The sequence below is a fragment of the Crocodylus siamensis genome, chromosome 3 (genome assembly GCF_052110815.1).
Source record: "Crocodylus siamensis isolate JL-2025a chromosome 3, ASM5211081v1, whole genome shotgun sequence".
Taxonomy (NCBI): Eukaryota; Metazoa; Chordata; order Crocodylia; family Crocodylidae; genus Crocodylus; species Crocodylus siamensis.
Genome location: NC_143397.1, coordinates 97,442,985 through 97,465,263, shown reverse-complemented (window position 1 = coordinate 97,465,263; position 22,279 = coordinate 97,442,985). Strand labels below are relative to the sequence as shown.

The following is a 22,279-nucleotide window of genomic DNA, read 5'->3' as shown; positions in this document are numbered from 1 at the left end:
GTGCCTCTCAGAACCATTCTGTTGCTACACCTGTTCAACATAGGCTGTGAAAATAGTTTATAAGGTGGCATCGGGTATGGTGTTTCCAGTATTAATGCCACTCAATTTTTTGTCTCATCTGATTTAGATAGTGCTGGTGATGTCTAGTTGAGGCTAGAATATAGATGAGAGAGCTTTTTCTGATCCTGGACCTAGAAAAAGAGTAAGATGGTGTTGATGGGTCGTATGAAACAACTAGAGAAGATGGCAAAGGCAGCGTCAGCTCTTTGATTGAAGGACTACACGCCCTATTAGTTCCTGGGGTTTACACCTCCATCTTTTTTGGCCATGAGGCACTAACCCAGTTGACTTTCTGTCTCATGCATTTGGGTAGGAGGATGCAGCCTGCTGCTGCTGTCTTTGTTAGCCCAAGTTTAGACTATTATCCTCTGCATATGGCTGCACTTTAAAACCTTCTAGGATTTGGAACTGAGATTGGAGGGACTGGGCCTCTAATTGGGGGCATAAAGCCCCTAACACCAGCCTACTTGAGGAATCGCATCTTTCCCCACGCCATGCTGAATGTCCTTCATGAAAAGCAGACAGCAGTTGGCAGGGTATTCTCTGAGGGAGCAGGAGCTCTCAAACTTGTTCACCCCTCTACCACAGTAGATTGAATTGCATAATGTGCCAAGCACAGTGCTGGAGTTATATAGACCGTTTCAGGCTGGACATAAGGAAGAATTTCTTTACTGTCCGAGCCCCCAAGGTCTGGAACAGTCTGCCAGCGGAGGTGGTTCAAGCGCCTACATTGAACACCTTCAAGAGTAAATTGGATGCTTATCTTGCTATGACCCCAGCTGACTTCCTGCCCTTTGGGCAGGGGGCTGGACTCGATGATCTTCTGAGGTCCCTTCCAGCCCTAATGTCTATGAAATCTATGAAATCTATATATAAATGTATATTGTAACTTAGAGAGACCATGTAAAAGGGAAATGAAAGAAACAGATAGTCTTAAATTATAGTTCTTATGCATTGTATGTTGGTGTTACTCTAATGGTATCTAGTGGAGACATCCTACTACAGATCTTTGCTGAAATATAAATATGCATTCCATTAATTTTATTGTCCTTTTCTTTTCAAATCTTGAGAGAATAAAAAGAAATGTTTAAAGCAGCTGCTTTTAATTTTCACCTGCTAGAGAATTTAAAATTGCAGTAGCAACCAGGCTTGTTTAGTAATTTTAGATACTTTTCCTTTTAGAAAATCTTTTTTTTGGGGGGGGGGGGTTAAAACTATATTTTCAATAAAATGCAAAATGAAGCTTTAAATCTGAAGCTTTTTGCATCACCAGCTTGATTGCATTTCAACATTGTGCAAGTTGGTGTTTCATGCTGCTTTTCTTCTCCACTGAAAATTTGTGACAGATCAGTAACAAGCAACATTCCTATGTCATCTCTGTAAGCATCACGGGGCACATCTACACGTGCATTAATGTGTTGCTGTTAATATACATTAAATTTAGTGCTTCTAATAACAGGTACTAGATCAATGTGCATTAATGGGTGCTACCTCCCAGTAGCACTAGCACGCTGTCTTTTAGTGACGCTAATGCACATTAGTGCATTGGCACGGCTTTTTCCGTGACGTGCTAATGAGCAGTAGGATTAGTCTACCTCCCAGTTAGTGTCTCATGTAGACACTCCCAGAGATATGTTTGAAATATTACAATGTAGCCAAGGAAGCAATCTCCAGCCCTGTTCTTACAGGGCTTTTTGTCTGACAGGGTCTGTTTTAAAGATATACTCTGGGTTTTTTTAAATAATAAGGTAATTATCTATTCACTTTGTATCGTTTGAAAGAGATTTGTCTTTGCTAGTTAGAAACCCTTGTACCATTATTTACAGTAGCATTTTGTGTATGTGGTGTGTGTTGAAAAGTCATTTGTAACTAAGCTCAACTTTATTAAGGTAAAATAACATTACTATTCACACTTTACAGACAGGGCAAAGAGACATGTCGGAGACATCATTTTATATAAACAAATAGCCCAATTGAGTTCAGTGGGCTTTTGTGTGTACAAAAAATTATGCATGTTTAGTGTTTGCAATTTTTAGTATGCTGTTCTGTCCTGAAAATGAACAGTAGAAATTTTAAAAGGTTTCTTCTGTAGAAACTAAACAAGATTTTCTTCTGAATGTCAAACCTGTCTCTGGAAGCAGTAATAAATCTTATTTGTTGTTTATGCAGCTTGTAGAAAACAGAGGCCAATCAGCCGGTGCAGCAAAACTTGTTGAGTGCCTTTGTAGGTCAGATAAAGAAAACTGGCCTAAAGAATTTCAGCTGGCACTGCATCGATTAGGCTATGACCATGCATGTAAACTGTGGGATATGAAAGAAGGTAATTTGCAAATTATTTTCTTTATGCTTTTTTTACTTAAGCTTCTATTTTTGTATCACACACACATCTTGATCCAGAAGGTAAAATTAACTTGAAGGGATGTTATCAGCTTGAATGTTTTTTTAATTGGATTTAAAAAACAAACAAAAAACCCCCACCTTGTTTTCTGATACAGCCTCTTTTAAACAACTTGAAATTAAAAATCCTTAGGAATGTTTCTGCACATTTTTTTTGTACAGAATTTTTAGCTATAGAGAAACTGACTGTACACATAGTGCTCTATTGAAATGAAAACCAATTGGGGAAAAAGTATTTTGATAACTTCATTGTTTTCTCAGATGTTGCTTGTTTTTAGCTATGAAGGATATGACTTTTTAATCTGTATCTATTTCACTGTGGACCATGTTGTGTGTGCCTGATATTTTAATAACCAAATGGAAAAAATATATTTTTTGTTTAATACTAGGCATTTTTAAACAATGTCTATATTTTTGTGGTTGGCTCTTATTTTGTGATTTATTTTATATTATTGTAACCAAGTCATAATTTTCTGTTTTTGATTGTTTATTTTATCCCCTATTGGCTATATTTTAAAAGCATATTTTTGTGACTTTGGGCTTCCACTAATAATTAGCTTAATAAAGCCAAAGTTTGCTCACTGGGGAGTGCTTTTGAATCATTGAGGAAATCATCTGTGTTATGGGCATTACAACTCTAATAGTTAAGAAGATTTGGTGGTCAAAGTGCTACCAGACAACAAGTACTTTTTGGAGCTGGACTACATGCTGTATTGAGCTTTTTTCTACTTCTCCAGCCTACCAATGACACTTTAGTTATGTGTTCTCAACTAAAAATGAATCAAAGGTGTGCATGGTTTGGTCTTGTGTGCATTGTCAAAATCCAGTGATAGTTTTATAAGAATGCTGCGGAACCCCACATGTTAGGAGGACCAAGTAAAATTTTAGCAGATGTTTTCAAGTTGGTCAGAAATAAGATTTTAGATATCTACACAAGGTATAGGAGTAGTCTTCCCATTTTGAGGAATGCAAAAGAAGACAAAAGCCTTGCACTGGTAAAGCTATTTAGGGCCCCCCAAAACATTGCTTTTCTTTCTTTTGGTTAACATCTGTAAGAGGTCTGCAATCTGCAGGCTGCTACAAAGAGAGGGTTGGTTCACAAGTTACCTCCTTTACCAGTCCTGAGGCTGGAGTGGGGTGGAGCAGGGAAGAAGCTAGACTTTTTTATATTTTTTTTCCTTTGCCTTTTAAAAAAGGGAAAGGTTTGCTGAATCAAGCTTTGAATTATTGAAGATGTGGGGCCTCAAAAAATTTCTCATAGATTGTGAAGCCAATCTGGATGAGGCATCCTTGTTTTTACCTCCTCTCTTCCAGCAGCCAACTATTTAGCTGATAAGAAGCCATCCTGTAGGTCACAACTTCTGTCCTGCACTGTGAAAAAGATGACACTTGAAAGCAGGAAAGATAGATAAGATGTTTCTCTTGGCATTGTTCAGGTAGCGATAAAGAGAAGGATGTTGAAATGAAGGATGACCAGGATGAGGAGAGAAGTGCCTTTGACATAACCGTAACATATTCTGAAGCAGGAGAAGTTGACAATTTCAGTGGGAATCAGTGTTCTCCTCCGGGTAAGTTATCTGGCAACTTAAATGTGTTATGACATTAGAATTTTACATTGTAGTAACCTCTTAAAGTGCGTGTTTGTCTGTACACACACACACACACACACACACACACACACACACACACACACACACACACACACTTTAAATGGCTCAAAAAAGCTGAAAAGAACTTAAAGTCTTCTCTCTTCATAGATTCATAGAAGTAGGATTGGAAGGGACCTTGTAGATCATCAAGTCTGACCCCCTGCCCTGGGCAGGACAGAAAACTGGGCTCAAACGACCCCAGCCAGGTAGACATCAAGCCTCCTCTTAAAGTCCCCCAGGGTAGGAGCCAGCACCACTTCCCTTGGAAGTTGGTTCCAGATCCTAGCTGCCCTGACTGTGAAGTAGTGCCTTTGGATGTCTAGTCTAAACCTATGACAACTTATGGTCGTTATTCCTTGTTAACCTGGGGGGGCGCTAGGGGGAGCAAGGTCTCTCCCAAACCCCACTGGTCCCCCCTAGTGAGTTTATAGACGGTCACCAGGTCCCCTCTCAGCCTTCTCTTGTGAAGGCTGAACAGGTTCAGGTCCCGCAGTCTCTCATTGTAGGGTCTGCCCTGCTGTCCCTGGATCATGCGGGTGGCCCTCCTCAGGACCCTCTTAATGCTGTCCGCATCACTCCTGAAGTGCGGCACCCAGAACTGGACACAGTACTCCAGCTGCAACCTGACCAGTGTTGCGTAGAGGGTGAGGATCACCTCCTTAGCCTGCTTGAGATGCATCTGTGAATGCATGACAAAGTGTGGTTGGCCTTCCTGACTGTGACCTCGCATTATCAGCCCATGTTCATCTTGGAGTCAGTAATGATTCCAAGATCTCTTTCTGCCACTGGGCTTTTGAGAAGGGAGTTTCCCATCTTATAAGTGTGCTGCTGGTTCCTACTGCCCAAGTGCAGCACCCTGCACTTGTCAGTATTGAAACCCATCCTATTTTCATTAGCCCACTCCTGTAACCTGTCCAGGTCCTGCTGTAATCTGTCCTTCCCTACTAACATGCCCATCAAACCCCAAATCTTGGTATCATCAGCAAATTTAAACAGGCTGCTTTTCACCCTGTCATCCAAGTCACTAATCACTCTCTTGATTTTTTTTGTATCTTAAAGTACTGCATACTTTGGGCATGATGTATATTGCATGCTACCCGACTTTTCCCTTCACCCATTACTGGCATTTCAAAGGAAAACCATCAGAAGAAAGTCAAAATAGTGACAATCTTGTTCTTTTTGCACATGTGTGGTTCTGCTGTGATTTGAGTCACCCATCACATGACCTGATAACAGAAGGAGATACAAGTTTCAGGTCTCTGTTGGTTGCTAACGGAGCTAAGCTGTTCCTAAATAATGGGGCTTTCATTGCAAACTTTCTGGCTTGAAAAGATAGGGTCACGGTAAGGTCCATATTGATTCTACCAGGAAAGATTTCAAAATAGCCTCTTATCTTCCCTTAGAAAAAAGCCAGTATATAAGATTTAAAGGACTCCATGTTCCAGTCTGGTGTATGGCCTGTTTTAAAAAAAGTTTTCCCAATGCTATTTTGATTACAGATGTATACAACTTTAGGTCATAACTGTAGGGGGGATATATGAGTACTCTAACCTAATTTTGCTAATTTATGTTCTAGAAGTGTCTGAAGATCCTGTTTATGTACCAAAGAAGGCTCGAAGTTATCAGCTGGAGCTTGCTAGGCCTGCTATCAATGGGAAAAACACATTAATATGTGCTCCAACTGGTAAGCCTATGTTTATTTCCAGTGTGCATCCCTGGGGAATGCCAGTGCCACTCGAGCTTTGGCACACGGCAAGTTACTCAGGAGCAGTAGGGGAGGCTGGGGCCAGCACTATGCTGGCCCCAGCAGCCTTACCTGGGGTCCTGGGAGCCTCCCAGGGTGCAGCCATGGCAATTCTGCTGGCCAGTAGCCACAGCACAGCTCTGGGAGACCTGGGTCTGCTTTTCAGCAGCACAGGCTACCCAAGTATGCACTGCACCTTTTTGGAAGTACTAAAGCATGGAGGTACAGGAGGTCATGGCACTGTGTACATGGCACATAATTAGATTTTGTCACTACGTCACCATACCGGCACACTATAACCAGGGAGCATGCCACTACAGTGATGTAGCTGGCAAGCATGTGTAGATATACTATCTGTCAACTCTGGGATAGCATGCAGACCTCCATATAGGGGGAAGAATTTGTAATGTCCATTGCTAGAGCCGACCCTAGGGGGATATGGGGCCTGGAGCAAATCAGTCTGTGTGGGGCTCCCTTAACACTGCATAGGGCCATGGTACCCCCGCAAAGGGATGGATGGTCTCTGTACTTCTCCTGTGGCATGGGGCTGAGCCGCCAGCTCAAGGCAGGCACCACGGGAGGGGCCGCAGCCGCTCCATCTGGCTCTGCAAGGCCCCCTCAAAGCGCAGGGCCCACGGCAGACACCCCAGTTCTGCATACCCTAGGGATGGCCTGTCCATTGCTCATGTGTAGCCTAATAGTACATTATATGATCTTTGTGTGCTATTTTCCAAATATAGCAAAGGTTTTTGTGTGTCCATAAAATAAACAGTGTACAGAGCAATGCAAAAAATGGTACTAAAAAGTCTGAACCTGACTTAAAGGGCTCCTTGGAAAAATTGAAGAGTAACTTTGATGGGCCTTAAAGAATTAGAATTCAATGTGGGATCTCCCTAGACCTCACACTGTTTCCCTTCTGTCTGCCGTTTCATGTTTCTGGGATTTTTTTCAATAATTTATTTTGACACCACCAACCATAGAAGGAATTAAAAAAAATTCCATTCTAAAGAACTATCGACATTTTTAAAGATGCTGGTGGGACGCAAGAAACCCAAAATCATAAGGAACTGAAGTGAAATGAGACAATCAGTGTTCCAATGTTTGTTAGATTAAAGAGATCATAATTAAAAGGGAATTTTTATTTCTTTAAACTAATAAAGCTAATACTCTCTGAATGAGAGGCACAAGAGCCATAATCCTATGTACCTAAGGACTGTCAGTATGTACAGGTGTCTGTAAAATAACATGCATATATATAGTTATAGTTCTAGTACAGTGGTCTCCAACCTTTTTATAGTGCAGATCACTTTTTGGCACCCCAGGATCTATCCTGCCCTCCACTCCCTCCCCCTGCCACACCAAGATCGACTTTGTTGGTGACCACTGATATAGTATGTCTGTAATATGGTAGATAATGTACTTGATCCAGATATTTGATACTATTGTACAATTGGTGCTAAGCTAGCTTGATGCAAGTACAGGGGTCTTCCCAGACGGTCTTAAATTGTTAGTGCAATGTTTTCAGCATACAGGTTTTAAACATCAGCTGAAACCATTACCAAATTTTAAAAGCTCACCATAAGTCTGTAAATCTACCTTCTTGGTAATTTTGATTTGTTTTCGTCTTCCTTGTTTAAAAGGATCTGGAAAAACCTTTGTTGCACTTCTGATTGCTGAAAATCATCTTGAAAACATGCCTCCAGGACAGAAGGGGAAGATTGCCTTTCTAGCTACTAAAATTCCAGTATATGAGCAACAGAGAAATGTGTTCAAGCAGCATTTTGAAACCAAAAGGTAGGTATAATTCCATCCATGTCATCTGCGGCTTTGTTTGCTCTCTAGTTCCAAACTAACAATTAGAGGTTCACCTAAACCTGTAGGCAGACCCTATAGTTTTGGTCTCTAATAGACATTTTTTCAACAGACATTAAAAAAAAAATTGAACAAGCAGTGATCCAGAATCAGAGGTGGGAAGTCCACTTAATCAAACATCTCCTGATTAGGAGATGAAGAAGTGCTTCTCAAAATCCCTTTAAGGGTAAGGGAAAATTGTGTCTGAAAAACATCTGCTTAGGTACAGCAAAGCAGAACTCTTGTATAGACTTTATAACCTTCACTGAGAGAGGCTTAAAAGAACTAATTGCTGTGCACGTGCCTGTGAGCTTTGCAATGCTAAGCAGAGGTAAAGTGTTCTCTCTCTTGAAATTCAGACCCTGGGTTGGGTTGTGTTTCTGAACACAGTGAACTTTTTAAGTGAAGGATAGTGGTTACATGGAAACAACCAATTAAAAAATCATTGTTCTAAACCAAAGGCTTTTCATTTAGTGGCAGATGCAGATGCTTTACACTTCTTGAAAGCAAATTCCCTGCTCAAGAGTCTGCTTCAAAAACCCTTCAGAATTAAGAGACTGCAGCAAACAACAGTAGGTTTTGTATTGGATCCTAGGTGTCTTTATGCACCTGCTGCTGAACCCTTGGAAACTAGTGGTTCCACTTATAAAATGTCACTGAACAGCAAGCTTTCTGAACTGACTGGCTTGTCAGCATGGCTGCCAGTGGAGCCTAGGGGGTGAATGTCACGATTGCATGTCTCCTCCCCCCACTTGCCTGCCACCAGTTATGGCAGCAGTGAAAATACATGGCAAGCAGTGGCAGCATTTTGCTGCTGGGTTTCAGAGCTGCTGCAATGCAGTGGCTCCAAGCAGCCATGATGACAAGCCAATGAGTTCAGAGAACTAGTTGCACATGCACTGCGTAGCTGAAGAGGGGTGCATTTGCAGCCCCACACCTCCCCTGGATTTGCCCCTGTCCACTGTCAATGTCATGGAACACACCATTTTTTTCCCTTTTAGGTGTAAAGTTGGAGGAATTTGTGGGGAAACGGTTGGGGATATCCCTGGAGAAATGCTTATTGAACAGAATGATATAATTGTCTTGACGCCTCAGATCCTTGTGAATTGGCTTCAATATGGAACCATTTCTTCCCTGGCTATTTTTACCCTCCTCATATTTGATGAGTGTCACAATACCACTGGGAATCACCCTTATAATGTGTTGATGTCCAGCTACCTGGACCTTAAGTTTGACTCATCTGCCAGTCCACGGCCTCAGGTAAGGCATAGCATGGGTGTGTTGGAAAGAAGTTTCCTGGACTCATCAGGCTAGGGTTCAGCTTTGTAGCTGTGCTTTTTCATCTTGCTCCACTTTTCTCCCCTACAGTCCCATTTACTCTCACACTTCAACTTGAAATACTAAGCTTACTGATTTTTCAGGCACATAACTTTAAGTAGTGCTTTTCTTGTTTACCCAGGAGTGCTGATTCAGCAACATGAGAATTAATTGTTTTAACTTCAAGCTGGATTTCTTTGAAGGTTGCACAGGAGAAAAAGCACGTACTACAAAATGTTATCTCCCGAGCGGGGAGGGGGATCCTGCCTTGAGCAAGGGGCTGGACATCATGAGGCCCTCCTCCATCTCTACTTTTCTATGATCCATTTAACCTCTCGCCTACTGTCTTCCACACTGATAGAACAAAGTGCCACCCCTTTTCTAACTTCTCCAGTTTCATTAGAAAGCAACTTAAAGAAACTATGGAGGAACATTTCTCCTGCTCTGTGCATGGAAGTGTCCCTAAGTAAGGACCCCCTACTTCTCTGTCACTCTCTCCGTCTTGGGTATGCTTAGGGCTGCTCTAAGCCTGATAGCTGTAGCTCATTTTTGGGATTTGGCATGTGCTGAGCAGAAGTTGAGTGGGCAGGGCTGCTTCTTGATGGTGGTTCTGAGTATAGTACAAAGAAAGTGTAGATGTGTTAAGTAATAACTGTATGAATGATCCCAAATGGAAATTGCATATAGCATAGATGAGGAATGGTAGGAAAGATGAGAAAAATTTTGGGATGAAGAAAAATGAAAACATGACAAAGTAACAGCTACATTATGTAGAAAATTAATCCTTGACTTTTGTCCTCCATTTCCTATGTGTTAGTAACAATCTGAGTCAGATGGGGCCATCAGTTTTAGTGGCTGCTGTTTTTTGGTGTGCATGTGTGGGACAGTAAAGTAACTCTTCTGTATTTAAATGTGTACTCAGATTGTGGGTTTAACTGCCTCCATTGGAGTTGGCAGTGCCACTGACCTCATGGGCATAATGGAATATATCTGTATGCAGTGTGCGTGCCTGGACATACAAGTCATTTCTACCATCAGGGAAAACAGAGAGGACCTGGAAAAAATTGTATTCGCGCCCAAAAAAAGTAAACCTTTTTTCTTTTATTTTCCTGAGAGATTAAATATACCTTCCCTTAGGGCCTAGTTTAGTACCTCCAATGCAGCATGTAAGGGCTCTAGTCTAGACCCCTTCAGGGCAGCTTAAATCAAACTCTTAAAATTATACCTGTGCTCAAGTCCCATCAACTTCAATGAACATACTTAAAATGTTAACATGTGCTTAAATGCTGCTGTAAAAGAGGGATAGTTCTCTGAACTGGGTGTAAATTCAGTTTTGGTTGTCTCGATTTTCCTCTTGTCACTGACCTGACACAAATTAAGAGTACCTGCTTGGAAAACAGTGGAAATACGCAAGTCTAAAACCTCCCTAAGGCCTCTGATCCAACCAGGTGCTTAAGTATGTGCTTGATTTAACATTCATTCAATACCAAAAAATGTTAATTTGCCATATTAGTAAGCATCATAAGGACTGGCTCAGTTGTATGGAAGCATAATTGTTAAACTCTCCTGGCTGCCAGATACTTTCTGAGTGGGTGGAGAAAGGGCCCCAAAGGAACCTTCTCCAATTTGTGTGGCTTGATTTGAGGATCAGAGAGAACAGCAGATCCCATGCTTCTCTGAGTATAAAGGTAGCTAAGGCCCTTGCTGCACGTTGCATACATTACACAACTAACTGGTTAATTGTGCAATAAATTTAGATGGGCCACACCTGCAAAGTAATAATCACACAATTAAATGGTTAATTCTGTAATAAATTTTAGACCAGCCACATGACAAAAATGACTCTCCAGCTATAAAAAGAGCCAACAGTCTATGCAGTTATTGCTTCAGTTCTATAGCTGGTTTCTATCCAGCTTTAATTTGAAGGTGTGGTAGGGTCCTAACTCTTATTCCTTTAAGGACATGCCAGACGAGGTAGAACTATGTGCCCCCTACATACATACCCACAGAAATGACGACCTATATTTGGAATAGTAATCTATAATGCCAGGACTACTTTATCTCTGTGTACCCAGGACCTCCATCAGGTAAAGGGCAGGCCTGTGCGAATAGGGAAGTATTCAATTTGGATTCAGATTTGGCCAGTTCAGAGGACAGTGATTCAATATGGAGATTCAGCTCACTGCCCTGAATCAATTCAGCTAAATCGGCTTTGGAAGATTCAGCGCTGATTTGGAGATTTGGATTGGCCAGGGAGAGATGGGCACAACCAGGCAGCTTCAGGTTCTCCTGCAGATCCTTTGCCTGTGCCTGCTTCTCCCCTGACTGGGGGAGCTGTGAGAGAATCCCTTGTGGCTGCCCTGCCTGGCCCCATATCCCTCCTAGCCCCAACCTAGTCCTGGCACTTAAAAAAATAAAATAAATAAAAATAAAAGTAGGCAAAGCAGCAGTGATTGGGGCCTCTGGGCACTCGTGGCAGAGCCTCCCCTGTGCAGCGCAGGGTAGTGGGGGGCAGTGGGGATCGCCCCGCTGCTTGGCACCTGGGCGCTGCGCAGTGTCTGGGAGCTGGGGCTGAGCAGTGCTGGGCTCCAGCTGACGCATGGAGCTACCCCAGCTCCCAGACAGCATGTGGCACCTTGCTGAGCCCCTCTGCACCTGCAACAGGGGGCAGCTGCCATGCGGGTGTCAGGTGGTGGGGCGATCCCCATTGCCCCATGCTGCATGGGGGGGGGGCTCTGCCACTCCCAGTACTACCATGCCCCCATCAGTGCTGGGAGCAGGGGCTATACCCTTCTGTTGCTTGCCCACTTCCACCTGGAGCAAGCTGCGCCTGCATTGCGCTGTCCCCCGGCCCAGCTGGACAAATGGCAGAAGGGCAGAGCCCTCACTCCCAGTGCTGCTGTGCTCGTATCCCACCCCCCCCAACTTCGGCCGGGCAGCTTGTTCCAGTCCCAACCCTAGCACCAATCCCTCCCTCCCCCACGCCTCTTCCGTCCCCCAACCCCAACAGACTTACCAGCTGGAGGCAAGCCTGTTTACTCTATGTCCGAATCTCCAAAGTGGCTGAATCTTTTCTGAAGCTTTTCCAAATCTATTCGATACTTCAAATTGATTCAGAGCTTTTAATTGGTCTCCCAATTTGATTTGGTTTCAGAGGTTTGGTCCCCGAATTGGGCCGAATTTCCTCTGAATCGAATCAGCTGCTGAAGCTTTGCACAGCTCTAGTAATGAGCCATGCCATGACACAACATGTCATCCTGCTCCCTCTAGGGCAGCTCCACATTGCCTCCAATTAATGCATGATTGGGGGAAATCTGATGTGGTAAACCTACCTTTATGACTCCTGTAATTGAGCCTTGAGTGAGTCATAGAAGTGGAATTACACCAGAAGAATGGACTGAAAAAAATAACTGGATATGTTAATAGCAACTTCTTAGAGCTGAAGTGCTCAATGTTTCTGCTATTACCTGGCTTTGGTTCTTATAGATACAGTCATAGCGCAGCATCTCAATAATAATAAAGGTAACTATGACCACACAGACCTGTAGCTTCACTGACATTCTTTTTGGAAGAACTACTCCCTGCCCCCATTTTCCTCTGTCCGCCATCCTTATCGCAGTTTAGCATGGTATTTGTTAACAGCTCTGGAAATGTGTTAATTATACAACTACTTTTGCTAATAACTGTTCATTTCCTTCTCTTCTAGTTGTCAGGCAAGTTAAGTTGCGCCCCCAAAACCGTTTTGTGGACATTATTTCAAGTATGATATCTAAGACTGAGGCACTGGCAAAACAGATGTACCCAATAGGTAAGATCACATGGAATGAAGACAATAAAGAGAATTGGCCATTCATTCTTAAACAGTATCAATAGCAAACTTCTCTTATTGCCATAGAGTTTATTCTCTCATCTTCCTTTTCTCCCCTTCTTGATCTACTCCTTCCTCCCTTTTACTATCCTAATATTTCTTACATAAAATAGATCACTTATGGAGAAAGAACTATTTTCTGTCATCCATGGCATCTTAATCTGTAAAGTCATTTGCATGTGATACTTGGTGAAACTATCTGCCTTAATTTCAGATTGCCCAGTCTGCCTACATCACATTCCACATCACTGTGTTGCTGGTTTTAGCTGTTCCCTGAAAACTAAGTGTATTGTTGCCTGTTTCTATTCAAGATACTCTGTCCCCTATTAAGACTAAAGATTTTGGAACACAAACATATGAACAATGGATTGTCACCGTGCAGAAGAAGTGCAGAGTATTACAACTGGAAGATAAGGAGGAAGAGAGCAGGATTTGTCATGCTCTTTTTACATATACTGAACATTTACGGGTAAGTGAATGACCCTGCCCCCGCTCCATCCTTGAGAGCATGCAGTGGGCCCAATCCTCAGCAATATAAACTACTTTATTATGGAAGGAAGGCCACCTCAGGCATTTGGTAACTGGTGATTGTCACCCTTCTGGTGAAATGTCACCTTTACTTAGCATCTTTCATAAAAAGTGTATGTAGAAATTCAGGGTTACATAAGGTCTGTAGGTTAAATAGACATACTAACCCACTCTAATAAAACTGAGTATGGAAGAATCAAGTGGTGCTTCATTTTCTTTAGAGATGTCTTCTCAAAGGTATACCACTGTATAATTAAATAATGAGAAACAGAACTTAAGAGTTTTTGCAAATAGCAAAAATCATAAGAAAATTGCAGGAAGACCGCTAACATTGGCCTTGATCTTGTGAAAACTTGCTGAAGTACTGAACTTCAAGCATCTGAGTAATTACATTGGACTCGGCACTGAAACGCATGTGTAAGTCTGTTTTGAAATCTGGATCAACATTTGTGGATAGGTCTGAGGCCTAACTTGCATTTTATTTACTGCAGTGGTAGCAGTAACTCTACAAGATTGGGTAAAGCCACTGTAAGGGAGATTAGAATCAGGTCTCCAATAGATACGAATTGGAACCAAAGTTAGCAGATATTTCTCTGAAATATAGAAACTGGTGTAGAAAGTGTATGTTTAGTAAAAATGGGTGAAAGGAGATCAAATATTTTAGTGCCTAGTGTAAAAGTTGCCTGAGATGTTTTATTAATAACAGTATAATTAAAATAACATAGTAGCATTCCTGTGTAAATATTAAAGTATAAATATTTCAAATACAGAAGTCTATCTAAATTAAATTCACTGGATTTTTTTCTATGCTGATTAAACTTCTGAATTAAAAATTGTTTTAAGACTATCCTCATCTCTCCAAACAGAAATATAATGATGCCCTCATTATCAATGAAGATGCACGCACCCAAGATGCCTTGGCATACTTGATAGAATTCTTCAAAAATATCAAAAGCAGAGAGTTTGATGAGAGAGAGCAGCAGTTAACAGCAAACTTTGAAGGTACTTAGCCTGCCTGAAAGATGCAAGTACTAGTTAGAGACAGGCATCATTCTGAAGTGTCCAAGTCAGGCACAGTCCCTGTCTCCTGTCTTTCCAATGTAATGTAATGACTGGCCAGTTACCAGGCCTACAATTTGGGACCTTCAGGGTTAAAACCACAAGCCTGCTACCTTTCAGCAAAAAGGGTAGTAGCTAGCAGCTATTAACTGGTTAATCTGAGTCAACTCACTAGAAGTGGGTACGTTCTTTACATGTGTTACACCCGGATGTGGGTGGGTTGTGCTCAGGAGTGGGATAGATTTTTCAAGAGTGCATTGAATAAGAACTGGGGGAAAAGAGCAGGCCTTAGAGTCACCAGGGGCAGCAACTTCACACTAGCCAAACTATTGCACACCTCCCCACCCCCAGGCTACACACTGCGTGGGTGCCCTGGGTTCACACTCAGCTCCCCAGTCGCAGGCTGCCCTGCTTTGCTGTGCTGTGTGGGCTTCCTGGGTTGCAGGCTTCCCTGGCACCACAGGCTGTGCTGTGCAGCCTTCTTGGGTGGGAGTGAAGTGGAAGCTGGAAGAAGGAGTGGGAGTCTGGAGACTTTGGCTGCTACTGCAGCCAGAGTGATGTTGGGGAGGGCAGCTAGGTGGGAACCAGGAATGCAGATTAACCCCTCAAGGGCTGCCCATTTCAAAGCATAGAGCAAGAGTGGGATACATCTAGGAGGAGAACATGTTCTGCACTCTCTGATGCTCAGTTTCGTACTTCTCCAGTACTCATGCATAAGTGTTCTCTTCCAGTGCCTCTGGAATCTAGTCTGCAGCTGCTTGTTCCTTCTGTCTTTGCACTGTAAAATGCAATGCAACTGCTGTGGGTGCTTGTTAGTAACCATGCCCAAGACTGAGTGCCTGATAACTGGGACCTGTTTTTATGGTCAGATGCAGCATAGGCTTGACTCAAGTGTCCTAAACCTGGGTCAGTGGAAATGGTTAATGGGCTGGGGCACATGACGTATGAGGAGAGGGTCAAGAAACTGGGCTTATTTAGTTTGCAGAAGAGAAGACTGGGAGGGAGGTGTTGATAGCAGCAGCCTTCAACTACCTGAAGGGTGGTTTCAAAGAGGATGGAGCTGGACTATTCTGAGTGATGGCAGATAACAGAACAAGGAGCAACTGTCTCAAGTTGCAGCAAGGGAGGTTTAGGTTGGATATTAGGAAAAACTTTCTCACTAGGAGGGTGCTGAAGCACTGGAACAAGTTGCCTAAAAAGGTTGTGGAAGTCCCCACTGAGAAGATCCCCACGCAGCCCTGGCTGCAGCACACTCTGCCCTATGGAGATCTGGGGGCACACATCTCCCCCTCCCCCTCCCCCCACGAGCCATGGCTCTGGCCCCACCTGCCCTGCCTGGGCAGTGCCTGCTCCTGCCAATGCCCCTGCCCCTTCCCTCACCACAGGGGGTATTGATCTGCCCACCTACCCCTCCGCACATGCACACACTTCCTTCCATCACACCGGACTTACCATCTGGAGGCAGCTGTATCGGAAATCGGATTGGTATTGGCCAATATGTCTCCTAAAATATCAGCTATTTGTACGAGCCCCAAAAATCTCTATTGGTGCACCCCTGCTAGTGAGGCTGGTGAGAATTCATGGGCATGTGGGAAAAGTCCCTTTGGAGCCAGCTGCAGGATCGCTGTGTCAGTTAATAGAGAACCAACAGAACAGCATTTTTGTTTCTATACTATATTTACTTGAATTCAAGATGAGGTTTCCCTCCTTCCAAAATGGGGGTGGGAGGGGGAAAGCCTCATCTTGGATTTGAATATTGGGGCCAGAACTGCTGCCACCACTGCTGCAGCAAGATGTGTACAGCAAGAGAGAGGATGCACAGGAGAGAGAGTGTGATGTGGGGCAGGGACCGGGGGAGGCAGGGGGGGCATACGGGGCAGCTTGAGGGGAAGTCAAGGACAGAACAGGAGCACAGAGAGATCATGCAGCAGCTGGGGAGCTGCCGTAGATCTAGCTGTGGCCCCAACATGGGGCCAGGACTAGAGCTGGAACTGCAGCCGGTGCTGTTGCAACCACTGCTATCCTTGGTCCAGGGCCAGAGTCAGAATCATACAGGAAGCAGCAGCAGGGGGGCAGGCAGTGGGGTTAGTAGATAGAGGGGACAGGCACCGGGAGCAAGTTATGTGGGGAGTAAGAGGCTGGGATCAGGCTTCCTGTCTCCTGCTGTTGCTTTCTATGTGACGGTAGAAGACAGAAAAAATTAAGACAACCCTAACAATAATTAGATTCTATACATGGAAAAATTGTAATACATTTATAATGTATAGAATCTAATTCTTGTTAGGGTTGTCTTAAATTCAAGGTCATCTTAGATTTGGGTAAACACAGTAGCTTGATTCCTTTTGATGCAGTTTTCTGACATAAACTCCAGAGCAGGTGATATGGTGTTCCAAGTCTGGCTGTTCAGTGTGAGTGACACAGAATTAGCCTGAATAGGGTTTTGTTACATAAAAAAATAGTTTTGGTTCTTTTGTTGTTTAGAAAAAAACAGCTGAGAAATGGGGTTTGGAAGTGAAATGATACAGGAAGCCAGTTTGGCATATGATGCTAGATCTGTGTCAGAAATCTGTCAGGTAGAAGAGGTTGTTTTAGTTTCTTGCAATGAGGATGTGTATGTTTTCTTCCAGAGAAACTGCAGGAACTGACTGAGCTTTCCACTGATGAGTCAAATGTGAATCCCAAACTGCAGGAACTTTCTTTCATCCTGGATGAAGAATACCACCAAAATCCTCAGACTCGGACCCTTCTCTTTGTTAAGACAAAAGCTCTAGTGGTTGTAAGGCCTTCTTTTCTAATACTGCATCAAAAGGCAACAAGGAAATAACTCTAGTGCACAACCTTTTCCTCCCATTTGTACTGGGTGCTCCCCGGAAAGGGCTCATGGACATGATGGCCATAGAGAAGTGCTGGGAGGCTTTGCAATTTGGGCATGTACTGTTACCTGTGAGGTAGGATCAGCTTTTCAAAAGAAGGTCATCTTTGGTTTAGCCATGCTCTTGGTGACCACTCTCTTCATGACCCTTAAGGAGTCACTGAAGATGTCCTAATGCAGTAAAGCTAAATCTTTTGGCCCTGTGGGCCAAGTGAGTGGCAAGGGGCCTGTCCCTGGGGCAGAGCTGGCTCTGCATGCCTGGATCAAGCCACATGTGGTCTTAGGCCCTTGGGCCCCATGCCACCCCTGCACATCAGGACCAGGCTTTATGCTGCCCTGAACACCCAGTTTAGGATGCATGGCCACACTGTTTGGACTGTGAGGTTCCCCATGGGTTTGGAAATCTGGCAGCATGGGAGCGATGCCACCATTTCCCCACTGCCACATTTTTGGACACATGGGGAGCCCCATTGGCCAGGTGACACAATGCCAGGGACTGGATGTGGCCCACAGGCCAGGGGTTGAACACCCATACTGTAGCCACATCTGTCATCTCAGCTTCTTTCCCCTTTTCTGTCTTTTGAAGATTTAAGCTCCATGCACATCAAAGTATATTATGGAAAGTAATGTTTTGCTTTCTCTGCAGCTCAGAGGTTTGGTGTCACAGTGCTCTAACAGTTGAAAAGCATCTACTCATTACAGAGTAGATGCTAATAATACTTAGCATTCTTGAGTTGGGCCTTTAGTGCAGGGGTTGTCAACCAGGGGTATAGGGAAAGGGGCTGGGGGTACGCATAGGCGGACCGGGATGGAGTGCCACAACCCACCACCCCATGCTGCCATCTCTCGGGAGTAGGGCTGGTGCGGGGGCAGCAGCTCCCCTCTACAGGCCACACAGGTGCCACCCAGCTGGCTGGACACAGGGGGGAGGAGCTCACACATGGTGGCTGCTGCCATCCATCATCCCGTGCCGCCACCGTGTGCAAGCCCCCGCTCTACATCTGGCCACCGCCACCCTGCCCCTGTGCTCTGCCAGAAGGGGTACACCCATTAAAAAAGGTCGAAAACCCCAGTTTTAATGTACTGTTATCTACAGAGAACATCAGCTGTAAATGGCACCCAGGAGTCCTTCACACAGGATTGTCTCCTGTGAGTAATCTGTCCCTAGCACTGCATGGACAGCAGTACTGAAGTATGTAGGTGGGCAGATTCATTTGTGGTTTTGATTCTTGCCCTGTTCAGTTTCTTTTATCACAGCAATGCCCTCTCAAAGACTCTGTACATTCCCTTGTCATCCTGGTCTTCCTATTTCTCAGTTTGAAAAATGAGGCGGGGTTCAGGAAATCACCAGAAGGCTGGCGTTTGGACTCCTGCTGAGGTCCCTTCCAACCCTGATATCTATGGATTTCCAGAGAATAGTTTAAAAACTGCCATATCTAATACTTTAGAAACCATTACTAAAGTCCTACTTGTTTTACAGGCTCTGAAGAAATGGGTAGATGAAAATCCTGCACTCAGTCATCTAAAACCAGAGGTACTGATGGGACATAACAGAAATCAGAATATAGGTATGGGGAATTGCACCGAGGAAAACAATTTGTTTCACCACCCGTGTTGTCAGATTGATCTGATCAAATTAATGCTTCCATATTGAGTCCTGTGTGTTCAAAGACACTTAGGCTAACACTATGATTACCTCAGCGGTGTTAGCTTGGGATCTGATAGTTACAGGAGCCTTTAATCAAGTGATTCTCAACCAGGGTGTCATAGGACCCTGTGGGTGTGATGGGGTGGATGCTGTAGGGTGCTGCATAATATTAGTCCTGTTGGGTTTGCAAAAATCTACACAATCCACAAGAGAAACTCAGATATTTTGAATAGAAATCTATAGTGTCAAAAATATTCTGACCTGTTGTGGCCTTTCTGAGTTCTTAGCAAGGGAAGAATTGCTGGATTGTTTTTCTGTAGTCAAGAAACAAGAGAAAGTCAAGAGTTGGCATTTTCTGAGGGGTGTCTTGTAAAAGGTTCCGGGAGGCTAAGACAACCGAGAACTAATGATTTAATCGCTGGTATATGGCCACTTAACTTTTCCTGCCAGTGCCTTTGTCTAACTTGACTTGGGAACATGTTAGTATTTAAAATAACCAAGGACTTAAGTCTCATTGAAACAAAGAAGCCTGTTTAAAAGGCCAAATGTAAAATTACTTGTCAGAGACGTGCACAATGTTACACTTCAGTGAGAATCCCCTTTGTGCAGTGCAGGAAGGCAGACAGTTGCATCTCCTGATCTGAAGCATTTCTTTTGCAGTCTTAGTTGTGAACAGACTGGCATTTAGCACTAACTGCATCCCCTAAATAAAAGTAACAACTGTTTACTTGCTCTAAGAATTCTTCAGCATCTCACTGACAGTGCTTCACACTGATACTGTACTGCAGGTATGACCCTCCTACATCAAAAGGGTGCACTGGACTCCTTCAGAAGCAATGGAAAAAGCAAGATGCTAATAGCTACATCCGTGGCTGATGAAGGGATTGACGTTGCTGAATGCAACCTCGTTCTTCTCTATGAATACACTGGCAATGTCATCAAGATGATCCAAGTCAGAGGTATGGGAAACTGGAAGTGGATCTGTGCATGGTGTAGGTCCAGAAACAGATGCAATTGAAAGCACCATGGACTGGTGCTCATGTTTATTTCAGGTGTAGGATGAATGGTTGGGCTGGGACAGCATTTGTTGACACTTGCTTAAAGAACTGGCGAGCCATTGCTTGGGTTCTTCTCTGCACATCTATGGATTGTACATATTACACGAAGGACAAAAAGCATCATGGTGCTGTGTTTGCAAGGAAGGACTTAAGTGGCCAATTTTGTATTAAAACAGATATAAATATGAATGGAAGAAAAATTCTTAAAACTGGAAATATTGTAGATTATACCTTCCTGGAGACATCAGAAGAAATGTGCCCTGTGCACATTTTTCCTACTGGTGGACATGATTTGTCTCTAAGCTTATGTAGCACAGTGCATTTTGGTGAAATGTCAATGGAGGAGAGCAAAAGTGAGACCGTTGGATTTCTGAGCCTGTCTGCACTTACCGTGGTGCTCAAAACTACTGTGTAGTCCAGCCACAGGAAGGAGACAGACGCACACTGTAATCATGGATTCACTTTCAATGAGTATAGTTGACAGCAGGTCAAAAATTACTTGATTTATTTTTAATCCATCTGTGATATTTAATCCTGTGCTCTGAAGTAGTGAATTTCATAGCCTGACTACAAATATCATGGAATGGTTACATTTTAATTGTGTTAAAGGGACAGGTTGTTGGCCTGGTTGTCAGTCTCCTGACTTTTGGGGTTTGTCTCACATTCTCACCGTCTCAATTTCATTTTTATTTTGTACTAAATAATTACCCCAAATTTACATATTTTGGGTTAACCTCTTTTCCTAACAGTGCTATTAGAAATGCATAGAAAAGAGGCTAGGTAAACTGAATCCACTTAAGATCATAAACTTTGTAACTCAGTGTGAATAATATTTAGTTGTAGTAGAAACCTCAATCATACTTTTGTTGCTCTTTTATTATATGGCAGCACTAAGACCAACTGAGTTTCAGGTCCCATTGTGTTCTGTACAAATGCAGAGTGAAGAGGCAAGTTTCCTTGTTGTGGTAATCCCTAAACTTCTGCATTTTTGGTAGTTATCCAGCAACAGGACAGATAACTAATGAATAGGACTAAGAATGATATCCCTCAGCTGGTCTTACAAGTGTTTCCAAGACAGTAAACCACGGCTGCTGCCCACCAAGCATGTCTGAGCTTATCACACCTAGCGACCAGGCCTTAGACACTGGGGGGTTTAAAATATTACAAACTGATAAAGAGCACAGGCCCAGTGAGGCATGATCATGTTTTTTTAAAACCATCAAGGTAAGAATGCTTCTTTGGAGGCGTTTATGCATTGAAAGAGAGTGGTCTAGTGAATATTAGATGGAGGGCTTCTCCAAGAATGTGCTCAAATTTGGGAACAGACCAGGAAAATAATATGGACCATGAAAAGCTTGGTGTTTCTAATATTGCTGTACCTGCAGGGAGATGTAGGCAGGGATTGACAGATACAGGGATGTAGGCAGAGACCCTGGCAGGGACTGACGTCTATGGATTCAGTCATTTCTATACAGAAAGCTATAAAAGGCTAAATGTGTTACTTCTTAGGTCGTGGCAGGGCAAAAGGTAGCAAATGCATTCTAGTGACGAGCAAAAGTGAAGTGGCCGAGAAGGAGACAGTCAATATCTGGAAGGAAGAGCAGATGAACAAAGCCATTAAGGAGATCCAGAAGTGGAGTGAGGAGCAGTTTTTAGAGAAGGTGGGTGTGCTTGCTAGTAGTCTTTTCAATAAAAATTAGAGACATAAGATAAATTGTTGGTTGCCACCAGCGAGGCCTTCAACTGACTAGTGTACTCACCTGGGGAGCATTCATCTGTCTGCATCAGGTCAGCACAAGGTCTGTATCCCAGGTTCTCTTGTGTAATAGCCTTTTGTATAGTATGTGCTGCCACCAACTATAGAAGGTTGGTGGTCAAGGGGATTTTATCTGCATAGGAATAACTGTGCTATTTTGTTTTTCTTTAACTTGGTGTATTGGCAATTCTGCCTAGGGTTTGGATTTCTAGACTAATGTGAAAACACTTCTAATGGAGCTGAGAGGAGAGAGAGTGAGCAAATGAGCTTCAGACTAGTTAGTTAATGTGTCCACCCTGGTGGTTCAGACTTGTGTTCTGAACCATAGCAATTACTTTCCAGGTCTATCCAAATGATTTGTTTTAAACCATTTCAGTTTCAGTGATGCTTACTAGTAAATCAGCTAGTATTCGCTTCAGATTTGGATTAGGCCAATTCTGAGGACAGTGAATTGATTCAGTGATTCGAATCA

The 22,279-nt window shown here is 43.3% G+C and overlaps 1 protein-coding gene across 4 annotated transcripts in view; it reads left to right on the top strand.

Moving 5' to 3' along the window:
• The window catches only part of RIGI (RNA sensor RIG-I), a 41,210-nt gene that overhangs the window by 15,197 nt on the left and 3,734 nt on the right, over positions 1-22,279 (top strand). For 3 of the 4 annotated variants that reach the window (XM_090038826.1, XM_090038827.1, XM_090038825.1), the window contains 13 exons: positions 2,230-2,380; positions 3,894-4,025; positions 5,683-5,790; positions 7,491-7,644; positions 8,703-8,961; positions 9,941-10,103; positions 12,725-12,826; positions 13,198-13,355; positions 14,281-14,416; positions 17,101-17,249; positions 18,826-18,913; positions 19,782-19,952; positions 21,561-21,712. In XM_090038826.1, coding sequence (XP_089894952.1) covers positions 2,230-2,380; positions 3,894-4,025; positions 5,683-5,790; positions 7,491-7,644; positions 8,703-8,961; positions 9,941-10,103; positions 12,725-12,826; positions 13,198-13,355; positions 14,281-14,416; positions 17,101-17,249; positions 18,826-18,913; positions 19,782-19,952; positions 21,561-21,712 — 1,923 coding nt within the window. The remainder of the gene's footprint in view (positions 1-2,229; positions 2,381-3,893; positions 4,026-5,682; positions 5,791-7,490; positions 7,645-8,702; positions 8,962-9,940; positions 10,104-12,724; positions 12,827-13,197; positions 13,356-14,280; positions 14,417-17,100; positions 17,250-18,825; positions 18,914-19,781; positions 19,953-21,560; positions 21,713-22,279) is intronic. The other variant, XR_016441285.1, reaches the window with a different exon arrangement.